We start from the raw sequence: 20,692 nt of genomic DNA on the forward strand, positions 1-20,692 counted from the left end.
CTAATATTCCCAGTTGTCAGCCCTTCAAGGTAGACAAGGTCAGAACACAGAAGTTACTAGGAGCCTTGGAATGTAAGGAATCAACAGAATCTTGAAAGTCTGTCAAAGCTCCTTTCAGCTTCAACTTGTACCTAATACAGTCAAATTATTTTGAGTTCCTTTCTCACACTTTTTACTTCCCAGGACTCAGATAGCTTTTTTGTAATGGCTCAGCATTCCTCTCCCCTTCTCTGAGTGAAACTCACATTTGTTTATACCAGCAACCTTTCCGTACATGCTGGGCATTGGTGGCAGTAACTAAGGGGAAGTAGAGAAAGGAAGTCTCTGGGAAAATCAAGAGTGGTCAGACCAGTTGGATATGCTGTGCTTGAAGACATCAATATAACCTTCCCAGAGCCTGCCTTTCTCTATTTTCCCTTAGATGCTGCTGCCAGTGTTCTTGGCATGACATATCCAACCTTCCTGCCACCTCTTTGGTCTTCCCAGCATTATATTTTCCCTACTTCCCATTAACTGCTATGAATTCCCCCAATGCAAAAACAAAACAAAACACAACTACTTCCGTCGTGAACATACAACATAGCATATATACAGTATTTCAGTCTGGACACATATCACCAGAAACTAGCTCTTCCATGTATGACATGTTTTGAACATCTCTGTTTGGGAGACTACTCTGGTTGAAATCTCTTCTTGTTTTTTTCCCCCACACCCATAATCATCCAGCTCCATTATAGGAAAACTAGTACAGATTTTAATTATAAACTGCCATTGGTATCCAGAGGTGTCAGATGTATCGAAGTGTAGTGATGCAAACTTTGCCCTTACATACTTAGTGTTACAATGCAAATATGAGAGTGCAGCATGATGTCATGACATACATGTTATTTTGGCATCATCATGGCTAGCTGTGACTGCTTATAATAGCTACTGATAGATAGTGATCACTTGGGGCTTATATTTGATTTCAGTGGAAGTATGTTTATATACTCTGCCTCATTGGTAGATACGGTATTATATTCCCTCAGGAAAATAAGGAGCATCTACTCAGTATTGCTCCTTGTACTAGTGTGGGGCTGGCAGTGCGGGTCAAGAGTATTGCCTTATTACTAGACAAGGATAGGGTAGGCACACTCCAGATCCCTTCCCTGAAATCCTGCCACCTAGTGGGACCTTAGAAGCATGCCTTTTCTGTGGCTGCCCATACCCTATGGAACATCCTCCCCCCTCCCCCGCCCTGAGATTCAGCAGGCCCTCACCCTTTTTAGCCTTTCGGAAGGTCCTGAAGACCTGACTTTTTACCGAGGCACGGGATAGGCTAGGCTAGGCAGAATGGAATGAGGGTAATTGGAACTTGCTGCAGGGCATCCTAAGGGGATGAAAAGGCGCAGGTTTTTTTTTTTTACTTGTTTGATCATTTTACTGTTCTATTGTTTTATGCTTAGGTTTTATAGTCACTGGATATATTGCTGTTGTTGAGCTGTCCAGAGTTGTTTAAGATGGGTGGCCATACAAATCTTTTAAATAAAAATAAATAAATTATGCTCTGTCAGTAGAATGAATTTCAGTAGTGGTTATACGTAGTGGACAGGACCACTTTGTCAATTGTTGATTTCATACGTATGCCCCTCTCTTCTGCATTCTGTTTTGATTCTCTTTGTCATACATTCTGTGAAATAGGGGAGAAAAATTTGCTTACCTAATTTTATCTTTCAACAAATGCTTGCCTCTTCTGTCTCCCTTCATAGCAGGTTTCAGTGAACTTAAAAAAGTATGGAAGTTCTGCTTCTTATCCAAAAACTGAATGACATGTGATAACTTTATTTAATTCTGGTTATGATAGCACTTCAGTTTCTTGTATACAAAATTGGAATAATTTATATAATGGCTATGGTGCATTATAAAATAGAACGTTTATATCCCTGTTCTGACATGTAAAGAAGAGAATTCTTTGCTGTTAGGGAACTTTTGATGAATAACAGTTTCATAAGAGAAATGTGCCCTGCATTTGCTTGGCCAATAGATAAATACAGATTATAAGTACTGATTCTAACTTCCGCTGTTCTCTTTATCACTGTCATTGCATCTTACATCCATCTTGTTGTTGTTTTGGCTTTTAGCTATGAAAATATATGTGTTTGGGAACAATTAACATGTTGTACAGGATGATATCACAGACCTGCTATTTAGCCTGTTAAAGAGAGATAAGGGAGTTTTGTGTGTGTGTGTGCTTGTGTGTGTGTGTGTGTGTGTTTTAAATAAAAGCAATCTTGTCTGCTGGAACGTATTCCTTATCTGGAGAGTGTTCAGCCACTTGGAGAGATTGTTGTTTGCTGCTATCTGGATGAAGCAGAATGTTAGCCAAAGATTAAAATGATGGAGATGGTCCAAGATGGCTAGCTTGATATAAAGTAAGATTCCTGTGTTGGCAATACATTTAGTTTGACTAAATAATTTACACTGAAGTTGTCAGTGAAGAAAGCTGTGGGCACAGGAAGATAAACTAGGATTCCAACATATTTATTTATCACAGAGATTTAAAGAACGACGGATTCCAACCAACTCTGGGCGCTTTACATAATAAGTCAGAACAATAAAATAGAGAAATAGATGATATGTGTCTGGAAAAAAAATATGAAATGGCATAAAAATTGTAAAGGGGCTCATCTACCACCCTACCCTGGGGCCTGGGAGGTTTTCAGTGCCTTTGGAAATTCATCAGAGTAGGAGCCATACAGATCGAATGAAACAGTATTGGCACAGTTGCAAGAGATAGATCAGTGCTTCCCAAAGATTCTATATCATGGAATGATCAATAATAATAGTGACAGTGTTACTGTTACAAAATATTTATTTATAAAAGTTTTATATTTATAAGATTGTTGGGCTTTAGAAAGTTCATTGCAGCCAAGATGAAGATTTCTTGCTGTTTATTGGCTGTTTCTAACTCAACTCAGATCACATTATATAAGATGCATTTCTGTAAACTGAATCAGTGATTATCATGCTGAGACTATGGACCCACTGAGAACTGACTAGAACTGACTAAATCCATTAAGTAATCTTTTTTGAATGACAAGATGCCCCTCGGGAAACAATGTGATTGATGTATGTCACTCTTGAAACCTTTTTTCTTCTCAGGCTCTATGCCATTTTACTCTATATTCCTATCACAATCTTCTTTTGTCTCCAAAATAATTTTCTTCTCTTTTTATTACATCTCTTTTTATGCTATAGTTTGCTATTTAACATGGTGCTGCTCCTTTCCATTGTTTTTCTCAAACTCTTTTCTCTGTTCTTTGGCTTTTAGTACAAGTGTTCATTTAATTGGATGCTAAAATCTCATAAGCATCAAATAATAAATAATTTCCATTAAAAAAGAAAATATCCTTATCTAGTGTTAGTCTAACATTTTGTAATGTCTCTTGCTTGAACCTCTCACTTGAATTAATCATCCTGAAAGATCTAGAGGACTTTCAATTACCTCATAACTACTTTGCTTCTGCATTCTATTTCTAAAGAAAGCTAATGTATTATTGGACCAGTCTCAGTTAATTCTTTCATAACATCTAGAATAACGTTAGTCTCTTGATTCACAGGTAACAGCTGTTCCGTTGGATTTCTACTGCAATGATCGCAGTGCAGAGTATGAGCGTAAAGCACTTAAAGAAGGAGGAACTCTTGAAGCAAAGCAGTGTGTATTTTATGGAGCCCCTGAGCTAGCAACTAGCTGGCTAAAACGATGCTCTCAGTTGTTTCCTGAATCTCCAGGAGGACTGTTGAGGCTTAGACCTCCAAACGGCTGGTCTTTCATCAGGATACCAGGTGGTTTGCAGTCTTGTAATTTGGTATACTGTTGTAGCTAAGAAGGAAAGAAACTCTTGCCTATACCATAACTATAAGTGAGTTAGGAAATAATTATGCTTTCTTTTGGGGGGGCTTCTTACAAGGATAGGCAAACTGTCAAACTGTGTGACGGAGCAAGAGACAAAAAAAGCAAGCAGGGTTTCCCTGATTGAGCCAAATTAGATTTGAATGTCCAGCCTCACAGGTTTTTACTCTCTACCAACATTACCATTATGAAACTATACCTTTCATTTTTTCCTTTTCACTCTTATGTGCTCCAGTTTTTCTGGTTTTGCTCTTGATGAATTGCCCCTGCCATTTCTATTTCTGTTCTTAAGTTCTGATTAATAAATACTTTGGTATAAAGTATTTAAAGCATTTATTAAAGTATTGACAAATACTTTGGTATAAAGTATACCAAAATCTTTAGCATATAACTGTAGAACAGACAAAGGTGCACCTTGTTTCTAACATTCACATACAGTATATCAGCATGTGCTCAAGAATCCTAAAGCAGCATGCACTGCGCTTCATGGCTTTTTATTTATTTTGCCATGTATTTTGTCTTTCTGTGCCAAAGCCTACCCAAAGCTGTATATGGAATAAAAAGTGTTTAAAAACAGACATTAGAATATAGTTCTCAAACCAGAAGCAATAAAATAGCACACCAGCAACAGGAGATAAGCTATGTGAGATGCTCTAAACTAAAACTACCTAGCTAAGCAATACAGTCTTTTTGTTCCATATGAAACCAAGTAGAGGACAGATGAACTCTGGGATGGGGGCTGTTTCATACTTAAGGCATCACAGCCTTTTCTCATTGCCATGAACTGCTGGTCAGGAAAATGCTGGATTCATAAACTGAGTAATGATCTGGAGTAGATATACAGTGTACTTGAGAAGAAACATTTCTTGATGTACATTCACACACCAGTGTTACTAAATCAAGGGTTGATATGTTGATAATACATTGTAAGTCAGTTATGTTTTTTGTAGTGTCAAATTACTCTTACAGCTTTTTAATCAGTGCAGACCTATGAATACATAGTTGTCAGCTGATAAAGATGAACTTTTAGCATTGGGTATAAGTGGGTTACAATAATGATTGTTGATGTGAAAACAGGCATGGAATAAATGTGTCCTAAAAAACAAAAAATCAAAAAGAAAACAGTGCATAGTATTATTTCCAGTTTGTTTTATTTCTGGCGCATTTCGGTTGGTAATGTTTTAACTGAGGCAAAAAAACAGCCATCTTTTCTGACTAACAAATTTAATTAAAAGGCATTAACACTTTAAAATATTGTACATTGGGTAGTCTTTATTTTTGTTTCACTGAGTAAAACAGAAACTTTTAATAAAATTTTCCAGTCTTATTTTCTCATAATATGTGAGAAATATTGTTGTAGTAAAACTGCAGTGAGAAAAAGAGCAGGGATACTAAGCTAGAATAAATTGATGGATGTTAAGAGAATTTATAGAAGTTTATTTTATTTATTTATTTATTAAATTTATATCACCACCCATCTCCCCCAATGGGGAAGCATCCCCCAAGTTTATTCAGAATTAGAAAGAATTGTTAAGGAAGAAATAGCACAGAATTAAATTCATATATCAGTTAGAGCATGCTTGGTTTAGAAACTGAATTAAAAAACAGTATAGATTTTTAACTCAAGCTGCAGAGTTGCAGTGATACGGCTATCCAAGTGAGCAGCAAAACAGCTGCTGATGCAGTTAACTCTGCCCTTCTCTCTCAATCACTGTTCCCTATTACGATCACTGTGGGAATCTCTTAAAGCTTTTCCTGTTCTTTGAAAGAAAAATGGTCTTAGATTAAATGGCAGGAAGTGTCTGAGTCCTTTTTGCATCGATAAAAAGCACCAACTTCACTGGCTGTTTACTATGAGAGCTAGCTAGCTCTTCACTGACCCCATTGTGCCCCACAGACCACTGTGAGAGGAAGGCAATTGCTGGAAGCCGGGTTTTAGCATTTTTGACTATCTATTTTTAAGTTATTCTTAGTGGTGTTTTTTGCACAAAGAATAACAGCCAAATTTCCCTCCAATTTCACAACCAAGTTTGATTAAGCCTAACTAAAGTAGTTCTTCCTTTGAATGAAGCCAGATTGAATCATTTCTTAATAATACAAATTTGTGTCAGAAGACGGATGGATTTTCTTTGTTAACTGTTACAAGTATTGTACAGAAAGCAAGAGGTCTTTGAAATATAATGCATATTTTTACATTGTAAAAGAAGTCATTTTTACTGGAGGAGATTAAGTAGAGAAAAAGGGATAAAGCCTTTCCTAGATAGATTTTCTACTCATCGAAGGCTACCTCCAGATTCAACACATTATATTAGTAAACCTAATTGAATTCTATACAACAGGACATAAATCATCTATTTATTTCCTTTCTTCCTTTAGACAAAGAGAGTTTGATCACAGACAGTGGAAAGCTTTATGCCCTTGATGTTCTATTGACAAGGCTGAAATCTCAAGGACACAGAGTCCTTATCTACTCTCAGATGACACGGATGATTGACTTGTTGGAGGTAGGAAATGTATCATCTCTACAGTGGGAATCTTAAACTTCATGACTAAGGAAAAGAAATAGTGATTTATGAGCCTAGATACCTTATTTTTAGGACAGAGTTAGTAGCCACGACAATGGGATTAATAGTCACTGTGTTTCTTATATTCAATCCTGGCTGTTTTCTTTCTACTAAAGAGCCAGTGGATCATGTTCTAAATGAATTGCTTTGATGTTGGTGGGTTGAATATTTAGGTAGTGTACGGATTTTATTTTGAAGCTTTGGCCATTCCCAGTGGATCAGAGGATGACTCAATGTTTTAGCTGCCTCAGTAAACAGTCCCCCCCACCCCACCACTTAGGATGGATTTTATTATTTCCCAGGATCAGTATTTCTGGTGTCACAGTGACCGCTTCAATTAAACAGGCTTAATGAAAAGATATTCAAGTGATTTTAATATAATCATTCCATTAATATTTTATCAGCATCTCGTTTTTCTACTTTTTTTTTAAACAGTACAGCCAAAAAGCTTTCTGACAAAAGTTCTTGAACCAGTGTAATTATTGTTTTCTTGTTAATATCCTGAATAGTTTTTTTAACATTTCAATAGCCTTAATGTCTCTTGTTCCAGATTTCAGTATTGGTATTAGCAGAAGAACTAACTTATTGCATTAAGCCCTAGTTAGCATCATCCCTTCTCTTTAATCCATGCCAGTGTATTCAGCTCACTTAAGACCAATTCTGAGGTATACCTCCTTTCCTCAGGGGAAGCTTAACATGTTTGCTGATACGCTATGAAATCTTTTAGGGCCTATAACATTAAACAGTGTCATGCAGACACTGTTTCTCTGGAGATCCATCTGGCCCCTGCCCTGACTCTGTTTAAAATATCTTTTAAAATCTGGCTTTTCCCCCAGATCTTGGTTTAGGGTGGGTAGTGAGCCGCTTACTTGATTCCACATGTTAATTTGAATGTTTTTTTTTTCTGTTCTAGACACACATCATTCTTTTCTTTGTTATACCGGTTCGTGCTGTTTTTAATGTTGTCTGCTGCCCAGAGACTTTATGTAGTCAGGCAGCCTTATAATTTTTATAAACTTACATTTGCTAAGTGATGTGCAAAGATCTGCAATAATTACCTAACCAGTATTTGGGGTCCTCTAGTAAACCAAGCCTTGTTTAGACATACCTTTCCTGCATTGGTTACAAGAAGTTGGCTACTTTTTATTCCAGTATTAGGATAAGAGCACACCAAGAGTACCTGATGTGGTTCTTGCTGATAGTAGCACTAAAATGCAGTTTGAACTAGCAGGGATTTGGGCCGGGAATGTCAGTGAAATTCTGTGTATTCTCCTATGTACTGTTTTATTCGTAGGCAAAGTTAATGATTAAAATGGATAATTTTAAAGCAAATCAACTTCTAGAAGGGAAGCATTATTTTCAGCCCAATATTGTGTTTTTGACTTTAAATAAGAATTTGTTTTTATTTTGGGTTTCTGGTTCCAATGTAGATAAGTGAAAAGATATTATCAGCATTTCATAATCTTGTCCTTAATAATTTGCTTAAAATGTATTTTATATTTATATAAGTTTTGTCATTGAAGGATTTTTTAATGAATACAACACGTTCACCTTCTATGATCATTCATTTAAAGTACATAAAATACAAAATAAAAAATTACTGTCCTCACCCTGTTCTTGGCAGTCTGGTTGTAATTCCAGAGATTGTTTTATAGGATGGGGGAAACTCCACCATTGCTTGGTACTTTGAATTAAAGGGAAGAATTAAAACATACATAGAAATAATGTCGGCTGGCTCTTCTTGAAATCACACATTTACATAAGATATTTATATGTAACATGCAAATAAAATAAATCTGAATAATTGATGCTCTTGCAAAATAGGGGGAGACTTTGAAATTCTGCTCTCTGTTTTCAGTCCTGCTTAGTTCCTCTCCTTCTTTTCACCTGACATACACATGTTTTTCACATGCTTTCAAGGCTGTTTGTATAAACTGAAACAGTATAGTTTTAATGAAGCAATATAATCTTGATCTGTTTCCAAGTTCTACATTTCTGCCAGACAATTACAGATCTCTGAAGAATACACCGTATTTTTCATTTTAGATATCCAGATGATCTCAAGTTCTAGATGAGCTAGATTAACCATGGTTCTATGCAAAATTTACAGAAATGTTTGTGTGACCATAACTAACAGGTCCTGTAGGTCAGAAATAGCTAAAAACACAGAAATTAATAAAGATTAACATGAAAATACTAATTGAACAATGAGTCACGACAAACTTTCTAAACATTTTGCTGGGCTACCTAACAAGTTTAGAACTAACACATTTTAGTAATACTGTATACATTTCATTTTGCATATTTTAAAAATAAATGTGTCATGAGTACTGATGGTGAGCAGGAGGGGGCCCCTATCCAGGGGGGAAAACGCATGTGTAGTACTGAGGAGTTAAGCAGCCATTCAAAGAGACACAGATCAGACCCACCTTAACTTTTGGGGTTTATCTGTCTGGGTTTTTCCCACGCTTCTTCAGTTTGTTAGGATTTTCTGTCTAATGTAGCAGTAATAAAACACTAGAGACCTATTCCTTGTCTCAGCGTGGTTCCTGACTGTTAGGACATAATGTTACTCTCTGGCACAGATACTCACAATATTTCATGCAACTCTGTTCTCTAGGAGCAAGTATAAGTACAACATGTTTAAGATGAATTTTTGTTGTTGTTTAGGAATATATGGTGTATAGGAAGCATACATACATGCGGCTAGATGGCTCTTCGAAAATCTCAGAAAGAAGAGATATGGTAGCTGACTTTCAGAACAGGTATGTTCCCCCTCCCACTACTTAAGTATAGTGATAATGTGCTGGTAAGTGCTTACCTAAATCCCAAGGAAGAAGCCTCCACCCCCTACATGAAATCTTGTCCTTGTGTTGAGACTTTTCCATTTCGCTGAATAGGCCAGAGCTCATTGTAGTATTTCATTTACATATAAGGGGCTTCTCTGGCTCCCCACTTTTACTACATTCTCAATCCTTCTAAATAGCAAACATGGATATTGTGGCTATTGAGAGCCTCTGAGAAAGGAGAGGAGAATGTAGGCTTGCTTAGGAAAAACTTGATTTACAGAAATAAAACTTCCTTTTCAAAAAAATTTGTGCAGCCAGAGCCCACAAAGCAATCCAATGAGGGTATCTGCATAACCACTATAGTAGTGGCATGTAGAACATTTTGATTTTGAGCTGCTGTGAATTTGAAATGCCCCATTTCAAGATTTGAACTTCTTGTTTTGAACTTGAAACAAGCCCCACAGGAGCATGCCATGAAAACTTGATGAAAATTCTTTTGGGTAGTGCATTCCCCCTCCCCATTCTTTGTTGCTGTTGAAATAATATGAAAATAAATGTGTTTTGCTCTGGCTTAGCATATCTACAGTATTTTGTGTCTTGAGTCTCCCCTCAGAACCACAGATAATGTGGAAAAACAGGAGCTGACATTTCTGGTCATCATCATCATCTCTGCAATATCACCATGCTCCCTGCAACCCTTAAAGGCCCCCCAAAAATTACATTTCACCATGGGAATCCAAATTATAAAGCAATTAATAAAAGAGACTACAGTAGTTGTTATTCCTTGTACTAGGATGTGCTTTCAGTCTGATGTAACAAAAATGTCTGAGCTCTTTTAACAAGGATGAAAAAATATAAGCAGCTCTTTATACATGACAGTCCCAAAATCTTTAAAGTTTTCCATATGATTTTTGTGCACAATGCAAAAAGTACATTTCCTACAATCATTTTCTGTTAAATAATGTCCATCCAATGTCATTCCTTTGTGTATGGTTATATAAAATACAGCGTGAACCTAAAATGTTACATTGATTTTCAGAAATATCTTCTATTGTACAGTTGGCAATAAAAATAAGAGTGAATTGGTGCTGCTGATTCTATATTAAAGTGGACTGTAAAAAAAAATTGGGAAAATTATGTGCAAATACCTCATTTTGATTGGGCTTTGTGTGGAACATCTTTACTTAGCTTGAGTTCCATTTTTCATTATTGTCTTAATCTGTTTGTGGCTCATGAATTAGGAGATTCATCTCTACCAGTGTTATTGCACAACATGGTATATTAGATCTAATGATGAAGAATGTAGGTATTTTCAGAAAGGAATGAAGCAAGCATGAGGACAGTTTGAAGGAAGAAACCTCCAGAAATATATATTTTTAGCAAAGGGAAATTGGGACAACTGTTATAACAGATCCCATGCTGCTTTCTGAGTTCTCTACATGTCTACCTATCCTTGTAGATGGTGGTAAAAGGACAAAAGAGAGAAAGTTCTTTTCAAAACATAAATGGGTTCAAGACCCAGGAGTTATTAGGGACCTCACTGTTAAACTTGAATACAAATCTAATAAAAATTGCAACTTTAACTGAATATTTTATTAATAAAAAATGAAAGCCATGCATTAATATTGAATTGGATCAAGAATATTGTATTCATGATATGTTCCCTAGTAATATAAAATTTGATTTTATATAGCCTGTACAATTTTCTTGGAGCAAGGTGCGGTTAAGTGGGGAAAATCAATTTTTGTTTTAGCTTTGAAACAAGTTGACATGGAGACAATGTAAGCAAAGATCAGAAGTAAGTTGGATGATGTGTGCTTCTGGGAAGAAAAAAAGAAATCTAGAAGTTTTAATAGCTATGTACTTAGAAATATTTATTAAATTCAACTCTGCAAGCCCAGTATTTTATTAAAGTTGTATTATATCTTCTCTTATGGCCTTTCATATTTACCCCTCCCTCAAAGAGCAGTTAATTTACAATGGATAGGGCTAGTCACATTTTAATCTCATTGCAACTAGGCAACAAGTTATTATCCAGGTTTAGCAGTCTCATTTAGGTGATATGAAGCTCTTGCCACAGGCAGTAGATCAGGAGGGATGTAGATCATGCTCACTCCTATCTACCACCCAGAATGCTGCCACATCTACTTTTCCCAACTGATTGTGTTTCCTTTACTATGTGTAGCAATACCTGCTGCCACTATCCTCTACCACAAAATACTCTGAATGCAGGCTACTGTCTTTCTTCCTAGTGAGATACTGCAGATGTGGAAGCTATGGGGACCATCAACCTGTGCTGCCATCACACAGCAGCTCATGTGGTCTCCGTTGGCTGGTTGCCTACCATACAGATCTCTCAGCATGACAGATAACTTGGCGAGATCACATGTTACCTTGTGAAGAGAGAAACAAAGGAAAAAAATGGGAAATAAAAGAGGGGAATCACATTTTCCAGATACAGGCAGCAAATATCATATGGTGGACTAGTATAGTTGTGGTGATTGCAGTGGAACAAAAGCAGATCTCTTCATAAGTTTCCACTGTACAGAGTGAGGAGCCTTTATTTATTTTGATGTCTAAGAACTGTGTGAAGTGTGACAGAATACCACAGGAGGAGTTGGACCTATAATTTTAAGCTGTTACTTGAGATGGAGGGAATGTTTGCTCAAAATAGGTGCATTCACTCTGCTGGATGCTTAACACCCCTGCTTCAGGTCATAATTGGTTTTTCGAAAGTTAAAGAATTACACTGTTGAAAACACTCATTTTGCTGCAGTGCAGTCTTAGAACAGTGGGCCTCTCAGAGCCACAGAAATGGATCTAGGAATCGTGTGTCCTGAGAACTGATAATTGCCTACCTTTGTTTTACATATTTATGCAGAAATGTGATACCGCATTAAGCGGAGCTTACTCCCTTTTTTTATATGTATTTAGAACTTTAGCACTGTGCTGCTTTATTAGAAGAATATATGTGATATTTTAATTCCTGACTATCATAATTAATGCTTGTGTAGCAAGGTGATTATTACAGATATGTTTCTTTTCTGTTTCTGTAGGAATGATATTTTTGTTTTCTTGTTAAGCACGAGAGCTGGTGGTTTAGGCATTAATCTTACAGCTGCTGATACAGTAAGTAAACAGATTGGTTTGATAATGTAACCTTAAAATTGCACTCAGTTGATATTAAAGTAGGAAATACCATTAATTAAGGCTGCAGACCTAGATCTTTCCAGATAAGAGCTGGAATTTGCCTCATACTGTAGCTGTATTGTTACTATTACAGTTTTATGTGAATTAGAGGATCATACTACACAAATACTGAAAATGGGAATTTTAATATGAAAGAACTGGCATGCAGAGAGTATCAGTGCATTCAGTTTACCCAGTTCTCAGTAATACCCTTCTTTCTCCAGCATCTCTGTTATACTATTACAAGCTACATTAAGACAAAGTGAGATTTTTTTGTTTGTGGTGAGAAAAGGAGCAACTTTTCAACTTTTTCTCCCAGAATCTGAAGAGGCCATGTAATGACAAAATGCTTAATATCCAAGACTCAGCTATAATAACTCCCTGTCTTCTGTTTATTCAAACTGTCAGTTCCAACCTGTGAGCCAGGCTGGACAGCAAGTGACCTCCACAGAAGTATTGTGGCCATATACTCTTCTCGCGTTCTTCCTTTCTCCCATCCTCCAAGTTTTTGAAGGGATAGAAGTTCTCTACCGACGATAACTGATCTGCCTTGATTTTGTTCTGAAGTGGCGCATGTGCCACAGTAGAAGAAATAAGAGATGGGTGGCATTTTGCATCTCTCATGTAACAACTTTAAGACAATAAAGTTTCATCCTGGAAACTTACAAAATGGGCCAGGATATAAGATCCTTGTGATTCATTTCAAAAAACTAAATTATAAACATAAACCCTATTTTATTTATTTATTTCTCAAATTTGTACTACTGCCCATCTCCCCCCAAAGTGGGACTCTGAGCAGTTTACAATAAATTAATCAATTAAACATTAAAAACAGCAATCATAATAAAGCTTAAAATACAATACAATATAAATTAAAAAGAAAAATCCAGATGGCTACAAAGATCGTAACTATGAGGGGAGCAATCTAAGGTGCCAGCCATCCCCAAAAATGGCTACCCCCTTCCCCACCCCAAGCACAGCGGTAGAGCCAGGTGTTCAGTGGCTTCCGAAAGGTCAGGAGGGACGGAGCTTGCCTGACCTCCAGTGGCAGAGTGTTCCAGAGGGTGGGTACCTCTTCAGAGAAGGCCCATTTCCTGGACCCCACCAAATGGAATTCTTTCACCGACGGGGTCCGCAACATGCCCCCTCTGCATGATCAGGTGGGACGGGTTGATGTCATGGGGAAGAGGTGGTCCCTCGGGTATCCTGGCTCCATGCCATGAAGGGCTTTAAAGGTGATAGCCAACACCTTGAATTAGACCCGGAAGCAAACTGGTACCCTATGCAGGTCTCGCAGCAAAGGTGTTACATGTGCCGATCTTGGGGCCCCAAGGATTGCCCACATGGCCGCATTCTGGACCAGCTGTAGCTTCTGGATACTCTTCAAGGATAGCCCCATGTAGAGCGCATACCATCAGTGAATGGTAACATTGAGTTATTTTTGTATATGTAACTTGTTCAAAAAAATGTCCTGACAGGTCATTTTCTACGATAGTGACTGGAATCCAACAGTGGATCAACAGGCTATGGATCGAGCTCACAGGCTGGGCCAGACGAAACAAGTCACTGTGTATCGATTGATTTGTAAAGGCACTATTGAAGAGCGTATCTTGCAAAGGGCTAAAGAAAAAAGTGAGGTAAGAGACCAGAAATATGGAATATTAGGTATATAAGAGGTAGCTGGGAAGTGGGATTGTGGCTATTGAAAAGGAAGGCATACGTCTTTGGAGAGAGGAGCCTCTATCTAAGGAAAGGATAATCACATTGGGAAGAAAAGTATAAGAGTTTAATTACATGTTCTGACTTAAGTAAACTCCCCTGCAGAGAGCTGTTGTTTGACACAATCTGCTGGCTTTTATATAGTTCTCATTAGAGTCAGTAGAGGTGGCATTTGCTGTTTGGAGGGTTCTCTCTGTATAAAACAGCAGATCACAAACTGCTGATTACAAGGTGCAGAACCTTGTGGGCATTCTCTTCTTCCCCAAGTCGTTCTTCCCATAATGGTCATCTGCCAGTGTGTGTGTTTGCTCCTCCTCCTTGCTCAGTTGTGGTAGATTTCACTGGGTCACCCAGGCTCTTCATGGGCTTTTCATGGCAGCTTAGCTTTTACAGAGCTGGCGATAGACGGAGCTACCTTCTCAGTTGCCAGCTCATGCTGGCATCTCTGCTATACGTGACTCTTCCACAGTCTTGGCCAAGGAGCCTCTTGTTTATGCTCTGGGAAACTGATGTTGCTTATAGACTCCTTGCAGCAGGTGTGAGATCTGCAGATAGTCTGCAGGCAGTACTATTGTCCAGCAGGGCTCTTCATCAGAGATGGCGGTAAGCAGTTTGTGGGTGGCACTGGTATCCAGTGGTATTACCAAGAGGCTTTTCTATAGAGATTGTGAAAGAATTGTGTGGAGTGCAGAAGGCAGCGGAAGCCACGTGGCAGAAACAGAACAACGCTCTCAATTACAACACGAGTGAGTCACTGAAGAAGGTGGCCAGTTACCGTGAGCTTTGCAACAAGGCTCACCCCACAAGGTCTGCTGTGACTAAGCAAGGAGGAGAAGCACTATGGGTACTTTGCATAGCCTTTTTTTTTTTTTTGGTGCCTTCAAGTCAGTCTTGACTCCTGGCAATTGCCTGGACAAATCCATGTAGTTTTCTTGGCAAGATTTTTGGAAGTGTTTTGCCACTGCCTTCCTACGGCTGAGAGAGAGTGACTCGCCCGAAGTCACCCAGCTGGGTGACTAAAACTCCCGGTCTCCCAGTTTCTAGCTCTGGGCCTTTAACCACTATACCAGCTTGGCTGTCTTGCATAGACTATCTAAGCCTTAAACAGTGTATGTTATACATGTGCAAAAACAGCCCTGTCATTTTGCATATATGTAAAGTAACAAAAAAAGACAAGCCCAGAACTGTAGAAACACAAACCAGGTCTGTTCTCCATCAGTAATAAGGACCAATTTTATCTCTATTATCTATGTTTATTAATATATCTCTACCCTATATATCTGTTAGAAAAGTTGAGTTGATAAACATATATAGCATTCCAAGTCTGAATTCCAATTTTGACACTGACCAGTTTGAAACATGCTTGATTTTAGCACTGTACCCTTCAGACTATTCCAAATTTCCCTCAGTCTGATGCTTTTCAGCTGTTTTGAACTACAGCCTTTGTTGCCTTCAGCCAGCACAACCAATGGGTGTGCTATTGGGAGATGGTGGTGGCTACAATCCAACATGTATAATGACTAGATTGTTCAGAACATCAAAGTCCCGTTGTTTTTGTGTTGTACACCTATTTTGCTTTAAAGTGGGATTCTTCATAAGACTAGAATGAATACAGACTCACATCACTGTTATTATAGGAATGTGGAGGAGATCTTGCCAACTACCAGAAGTTTTTTGTTTCTTACCAGTTTATTGGGTTCGTCACAATGGTTTCACAATTTTTACTGAGTTATCAATGCTCTGTCTCCTTTTATTTTTATTTTTATTTGAACCTGTATTTATCCATGGATGTTTATATGCTTATTGGATTAGGGGTTAATATGGTTTGAATCATATCATCAAGCTGCAGTTGATTTTAGTACGTAAAACATTTTATTTTTTAAAGTTTCAACATATAATCATAATAGTAATAATATTTTTATTTATTCCAAAGGATTTCTTAAATAGAAAAAAATCTATGTTCATAAATACCAGTCCAGTCTACATTTTTTTAAAGGTGCTTTGCTCTGTTCCTGGTCTCTATATCAAATACAGCCTTAAAATTCAAATGCTGTCTCCAGTATTAATATCCTGGGTTCTTTTCTTTAGATTCAGAGGATGGTGATTTCAGGTGGCAATTTCAAACCAGACACCTTAAAACCAAAGGAAGTTGTTAGTCTACTTCTGGATGATGAAGAACTTGAAAAAAAATGTATGTGAATTCCTCTTTCCTACCTAACCCATCACCTGTTGTGAACATTTTCAGCTATTTTTGCTTGGTGTTTTGAACAAGTAACTGGAAGTTGAGGTGGATTGATGTTACTTTAATTGGCTGCAGAATTAAATCTTAATTTGGCTTTTGATCATAATATACTCTGCATTAAAACACTACTATGGAAAATTTCCATGTTTGAAACAGAACATGAGATTTTTTTCCCTGTCTAAACTTCATATATTTCAAATACAGAAGAAGGAAGTTTGCTGCTCCTGCTATCTTGCTAAAACATAACAATGCAATACATCCAGCTTTTGTTGTTTATTCGTTTAGTCACTTCCGACGCTTCGTGACTTCATGGACCAGCCCACGCCAGAGCTTCCTGTCGGTTGTCAACACCCCCAGCTCCCCCAGGGACGAGTCTGTCACCTCTAGAATATCATCTATCCATCTTGCCCTTGGTCGGCCCCTCTTCCTTTTGCCTTCCACTCTCCCCAGCATCAGCATCTTCTCCAGGGTGTCCTGTCTTCTCATTATGTGGCCAAAGTATTTCAGTTTTGCCTTGAATATCATTCCCTCAAGTGAGCAGTCTGGCTTTATTTCCTGGAGGATGGACTGGTTTGATCTTCTTGCAGTCCAAGGCACTCTCAGAATTTTCCTCCAACGCCACAGTGCAAAAGCATCTATCTTCCTTCTCTCAGCCTTCCTTATGGTCCAGCTCTCGCAGCCATCTGTTACTACGGGAAACACCATTGCTTTAACTATGCGGACCTTTGTTGTCAGTGTGATGTCTCTGCTCTTAACTATTTTATCGAGATTTGTCATTGCTCTTCTCCCAAGGATTAAGCGTCTTCTGATTTCCTGACTGCAGTCAGCATCTGCAGTGATCTTCGCACCTAGAAATACAAAGTCTTTCACTGCCTCTGTGTTTTCTCCCTCTATTTGCCAGTTCTCAATCAAGCTGGTTGCCATAATCTTGGTTTTTTTGAGGTTTAGCTGCAAGCCAGCTTTTGCACTTTCTTCTTTCACCTTCATCATAAGGCTCCTCAGTTCCTCTTCGCTTTCAGCCATCAAAGTGGTATCATCTGCATATCTGAGATTGTTAATGTTTCTTCCAGCGATTTTAACCCCAGCCTTGGATTCCTCAAGCCCAGCAGGTTGCACAATGTGTTCTGCGTACAAGTTGAATAGGTAGGGTGAGAGTATACAGCCCTGCCATACTCCTTTCCCAATCTTAAACCAGTCCGTTGTTCCGTGGTCTGTTCTTACTGTTGCTACTTGGTCGTTATACAGATTCTTCAGGAGGCATACAAGATGGTACCCCCATACCACTAAGAACTTGCCACAATTTGTTATGGTCCACACAGTCAAAGGCTTTAGAATAGTCAATAAAACAGAAATAGATGTTTTTCTGAAACTCCATGGCTTTTTCCATTATCCAGCGGATATTGGCAGTTTGGTCCCTAGTTCCTCTGCCTTTTCTAAACCCAGCTTGTACATCTGGCAATTCTCGCTCCATGAATTGCTGAAGTCTACCTTGCAGGATCTTGAGCATTACCTTACTGGCATGTGAAATGAGTGCCCCTGTTCGATAGTTTGAACATTCTTTAGTGTTTCCCTTTTTTGGTATGGGGATATGAGTTGATTTTTTCCAATCTGATGGCCATTCTTGTGTTTTCCAAATTTGCTGGCATATAGCATGCATTACCTTGACAGCATCATCTTGCAAGATTTTGAACAGTTCAGCTGGGATGCCGTTGTCTCCTGCTGCCTTGTTATTAGCAATGCTTCTTAAGGCCCACTCAACCTCACTCTTCAGGATGTCTGGCTCTAGCTCACTGACCACACCGCCAAAGCTATCCCCGATATTGTTATCCTTGCTATACAGGTCTTCCGTATATTCTTGCCACCTTTTCTTGATCTCTTCTTCTTCTGTTAGGTCCTTGCCATCTTTGTTTTTGATCATACCCATTTTGGCCTGGAATTTAGCTCCGATGTTTCTAATTTTCTGGAAGAGGTCTCTTGTCCTTCCTATTCTATTGTCTTCTTCCACTTCCGTGCATTGCTTGTTTAAAAATAATTCCTTATCTCTTCTGGCTAACCTCTGGAATTCTGCATTTAATTGGGCATATCTCCCCCTATCACTGTTGCCTTTTGCTTTCCTTCTTTCTTGGGCTACTTCTAGTGTCTCAGCAGACAGCCATTTTGCCTTCTTGGTTTTCTCTTTCTTTGGGATGTATTTTGTTGCCGCCTCCTGAACAATGTTGCGAACTTCTGTCCATAGTTCTTCTGGGACCCTATCTACTAAGTCCAGTCCCTTAAATCTATTCTTCACCTCCGCTGCATATTCCTTAGGAATATTAGTGAGCTCATATCTAGCTGATCTGTGGGTCTTCCCTAATCTCTTGAGTCTGATCCTAAATTGTGCAAGAAGAAGTTTGTGATCGGAACAGTCAGCTCCAGGTCTTGTTTTTACCGACTGTATAGATGTCTGCCACCTTTGGCTGCAAAGGATGTAGTCAATCTGATCTCGGTGTTGTCCATCTGGTGAAGTCCATGTATAAAGCCGTCTCTTAGGTTGTTGGAAGAGAGTGTTTGTTATGCACATTGAGTTGTCTTGGCAAAATTCTATCAGCCTATGTCCTGTTTCGTTTTGTTCTCCCAGGCCATGCTTACCTGTAATTCCAGGTGTCATTTGAGTGCCCACCTTAGCATTCCAGTCTCCTGTGATGAAAATAACATCTCTTTTAGGCATGTTGTCCAGTAGGTGCTGCAGATCCTCATAGAACTGCTCTACTTCAGCTTCTTCAGCATCTGTGGTTGGGGCGTATATTTGGATCACTGTGATGTTAGATGGCTTGCCCTGAATTCGAATTGAGATCATTCTATCGTTTTTTGGATTGTATCCAAGCACTGCTTTAGCCACTTTCCTATTAATTATGAAGCTACTCCATTTCTTCTGTGGTCCTCTTGTCCACAGTAGAGATCTGGTGGTCATTTGATGTGAAGTGGCCCATTCCAGTCCATTTCAGTTCACTGACGCCCAAAATGTCTATCTTTAATCTTGACATCTCACCAATAACCACATCCAGTTTGCCCTGGCTCATAGATCTTACATTCCAGGTTCCAATGGTGTGTTGATCCTTAGAACATCGGATTTGCCGTTCACCACCAGCACCGTCGGCGGCTAGCCATCCTTTCGGCTTTGAGCTAGCTGCGTCATCACATCTGGGGCTAGTTGAACTCATCCTCTGTTCCTCCCCAGTAGCATTTTGACCATCTTCCGACCTGGGGGTCTCATGTTCCGATGGTATACCGACATATCTCTGGTTGTACTGATCCATTTAGTTTTCACGGCAAGAATACTGGGGTGGGTTGCCGTTACCTTCCCCAGGGATTGCATTTAGTCTGACTTCTCTGTCATGACCTTCCCATCTTGGGTGGCCCTTCACGGTTTAGCTCATGGCATCATTGAGGTGCTCAAGCTCCAGCACCACGACAAGGTAACGATCCTTTGCTGAAGAATACATCCAGCATCACTCCTAAATTAAAAGTTGCCATATTTTTTTCTCCTTTAAAAGATTAAAAAGTAGGGAAAAAATGACCGTTTTTCATTTAGAATGAAACCAAGATTATAGTAGCAAGGAAGAGAATGAGGCTGTGATATTTTCATTCTATCATTTGCCTGTTTGTAAATGTTAAATCAATATGAGAGGCATTTTGCAGCTCATAGGGCTAATTAAAACTTTATTTTCTTGGAGGAAGGGATGACCCATATTTGAAAGGGATGTAGTTAAAGATTGTAGGATAAAGGGATGTAGTTAAAGATTGTAGGATAAAGAATTGCAGTTAAAGATATAACACAGACCTGCTTTGCAAATGTTAAACTGTGTTCTAACATTTTACAACTGTATTTGCATTTGTGCTGTTCATTATCTTTCCCTATATTTCTTAACGCATAGTGCGTCAACGTCAGGAGGAGAAACGGCAACAGGAGGAAACAAATCGTGTCAAAGAGCGTAAACGTAAAAGAGAAAAGTATGCTGAAAAGGTATTTTGAGTATTCCGTTCTCCATCACTTATATTTATAGCTTTAAATGTGACTTTTGTCTTCAGAACCTTCTATCTTCTGTTCCATTCAGGTTCATTTTTGTTTGAGCATAAACTCAGTAGCTCAGCCAGAATATATTTTGATGTCATATCACCAGGGGGTATATGTATGCCCTTTTTTAAACTATTATTTGTCATGTATTGCATTTGCTGTCAAAGCCCAAAATTTATAAAAAGCTAAACTCCTTCACCAAAAGGGACAGGAGTCTGGTCATTGTAATTTCATTAATGCTGC

General features: G+C 38.5%; 2 protein-coding genes across 3 annotated transcripts in view; one reads left to right on the top strand and one right to left on the bottom strand.

Moving 5' to 3' along the window:
* INO80 (INO80 complex ATPase subunit) overlaps positions 1–20,692 on the top strand; it is a 77,048-nt gene that overhangs the window by 47,668 nt on the left and 8,688 nt on the right. For both annotated transcript variants that reach the window (XM_063289930.1, XM_063289931.1), the window contains 7 exons: positions 3,600–3,825; positions 6,269–6,396; positions 9,127–9,221; positions 12,302–12,374; positions 13,913–14,071; positions 16,242–16,344; positions 20,310–20,398. In XM_063289930.1, coding sequence (XP_063146000.1) covers positions 3,600–3,825; positions 6,269–6,396; positions 9,127–9,221; positions 12,302–12,374; positions 13,913–14,071; positions 16,242–16,344; positions 20,310–20,398 — 873 coding nt within the window. The remainder of the gene's footprint in view (positions 1–3,599; positions 3,826–6,268; positions 6,397–9,126; positions 9,222–12,301; positions 12,375–13,912; positions 14,072–16,241; positions 16,345–20,309; positions 20,399–20,692) is intronic.
* SPINT1 (serine peptidase inhibitor, Kunitz type 1) overlaps positions 1–20,692 on the bottom strand; it is a 472,802-nt gene that overhangs the window by 3,947 nt on the left and 448,163 nt on the right. The gene's annotated exons all lie outside the window — the stretch shown is intronic.

This window comes from Candoia aspera, chromosome 1 (genome assembly GCF_035149785.1).
Source record: "Candoia aspera isolate rCanAsp1 chromosome 1, rCanAsp1.hap2, whole genome shotgun sequence".
In the NCBI taxonomy this organism is placed as follows: Eukaryota; Metazoa; Chordata; class Lepidosauria; order Squamata; family Boidae; genus Candoia; species Candoia aspera.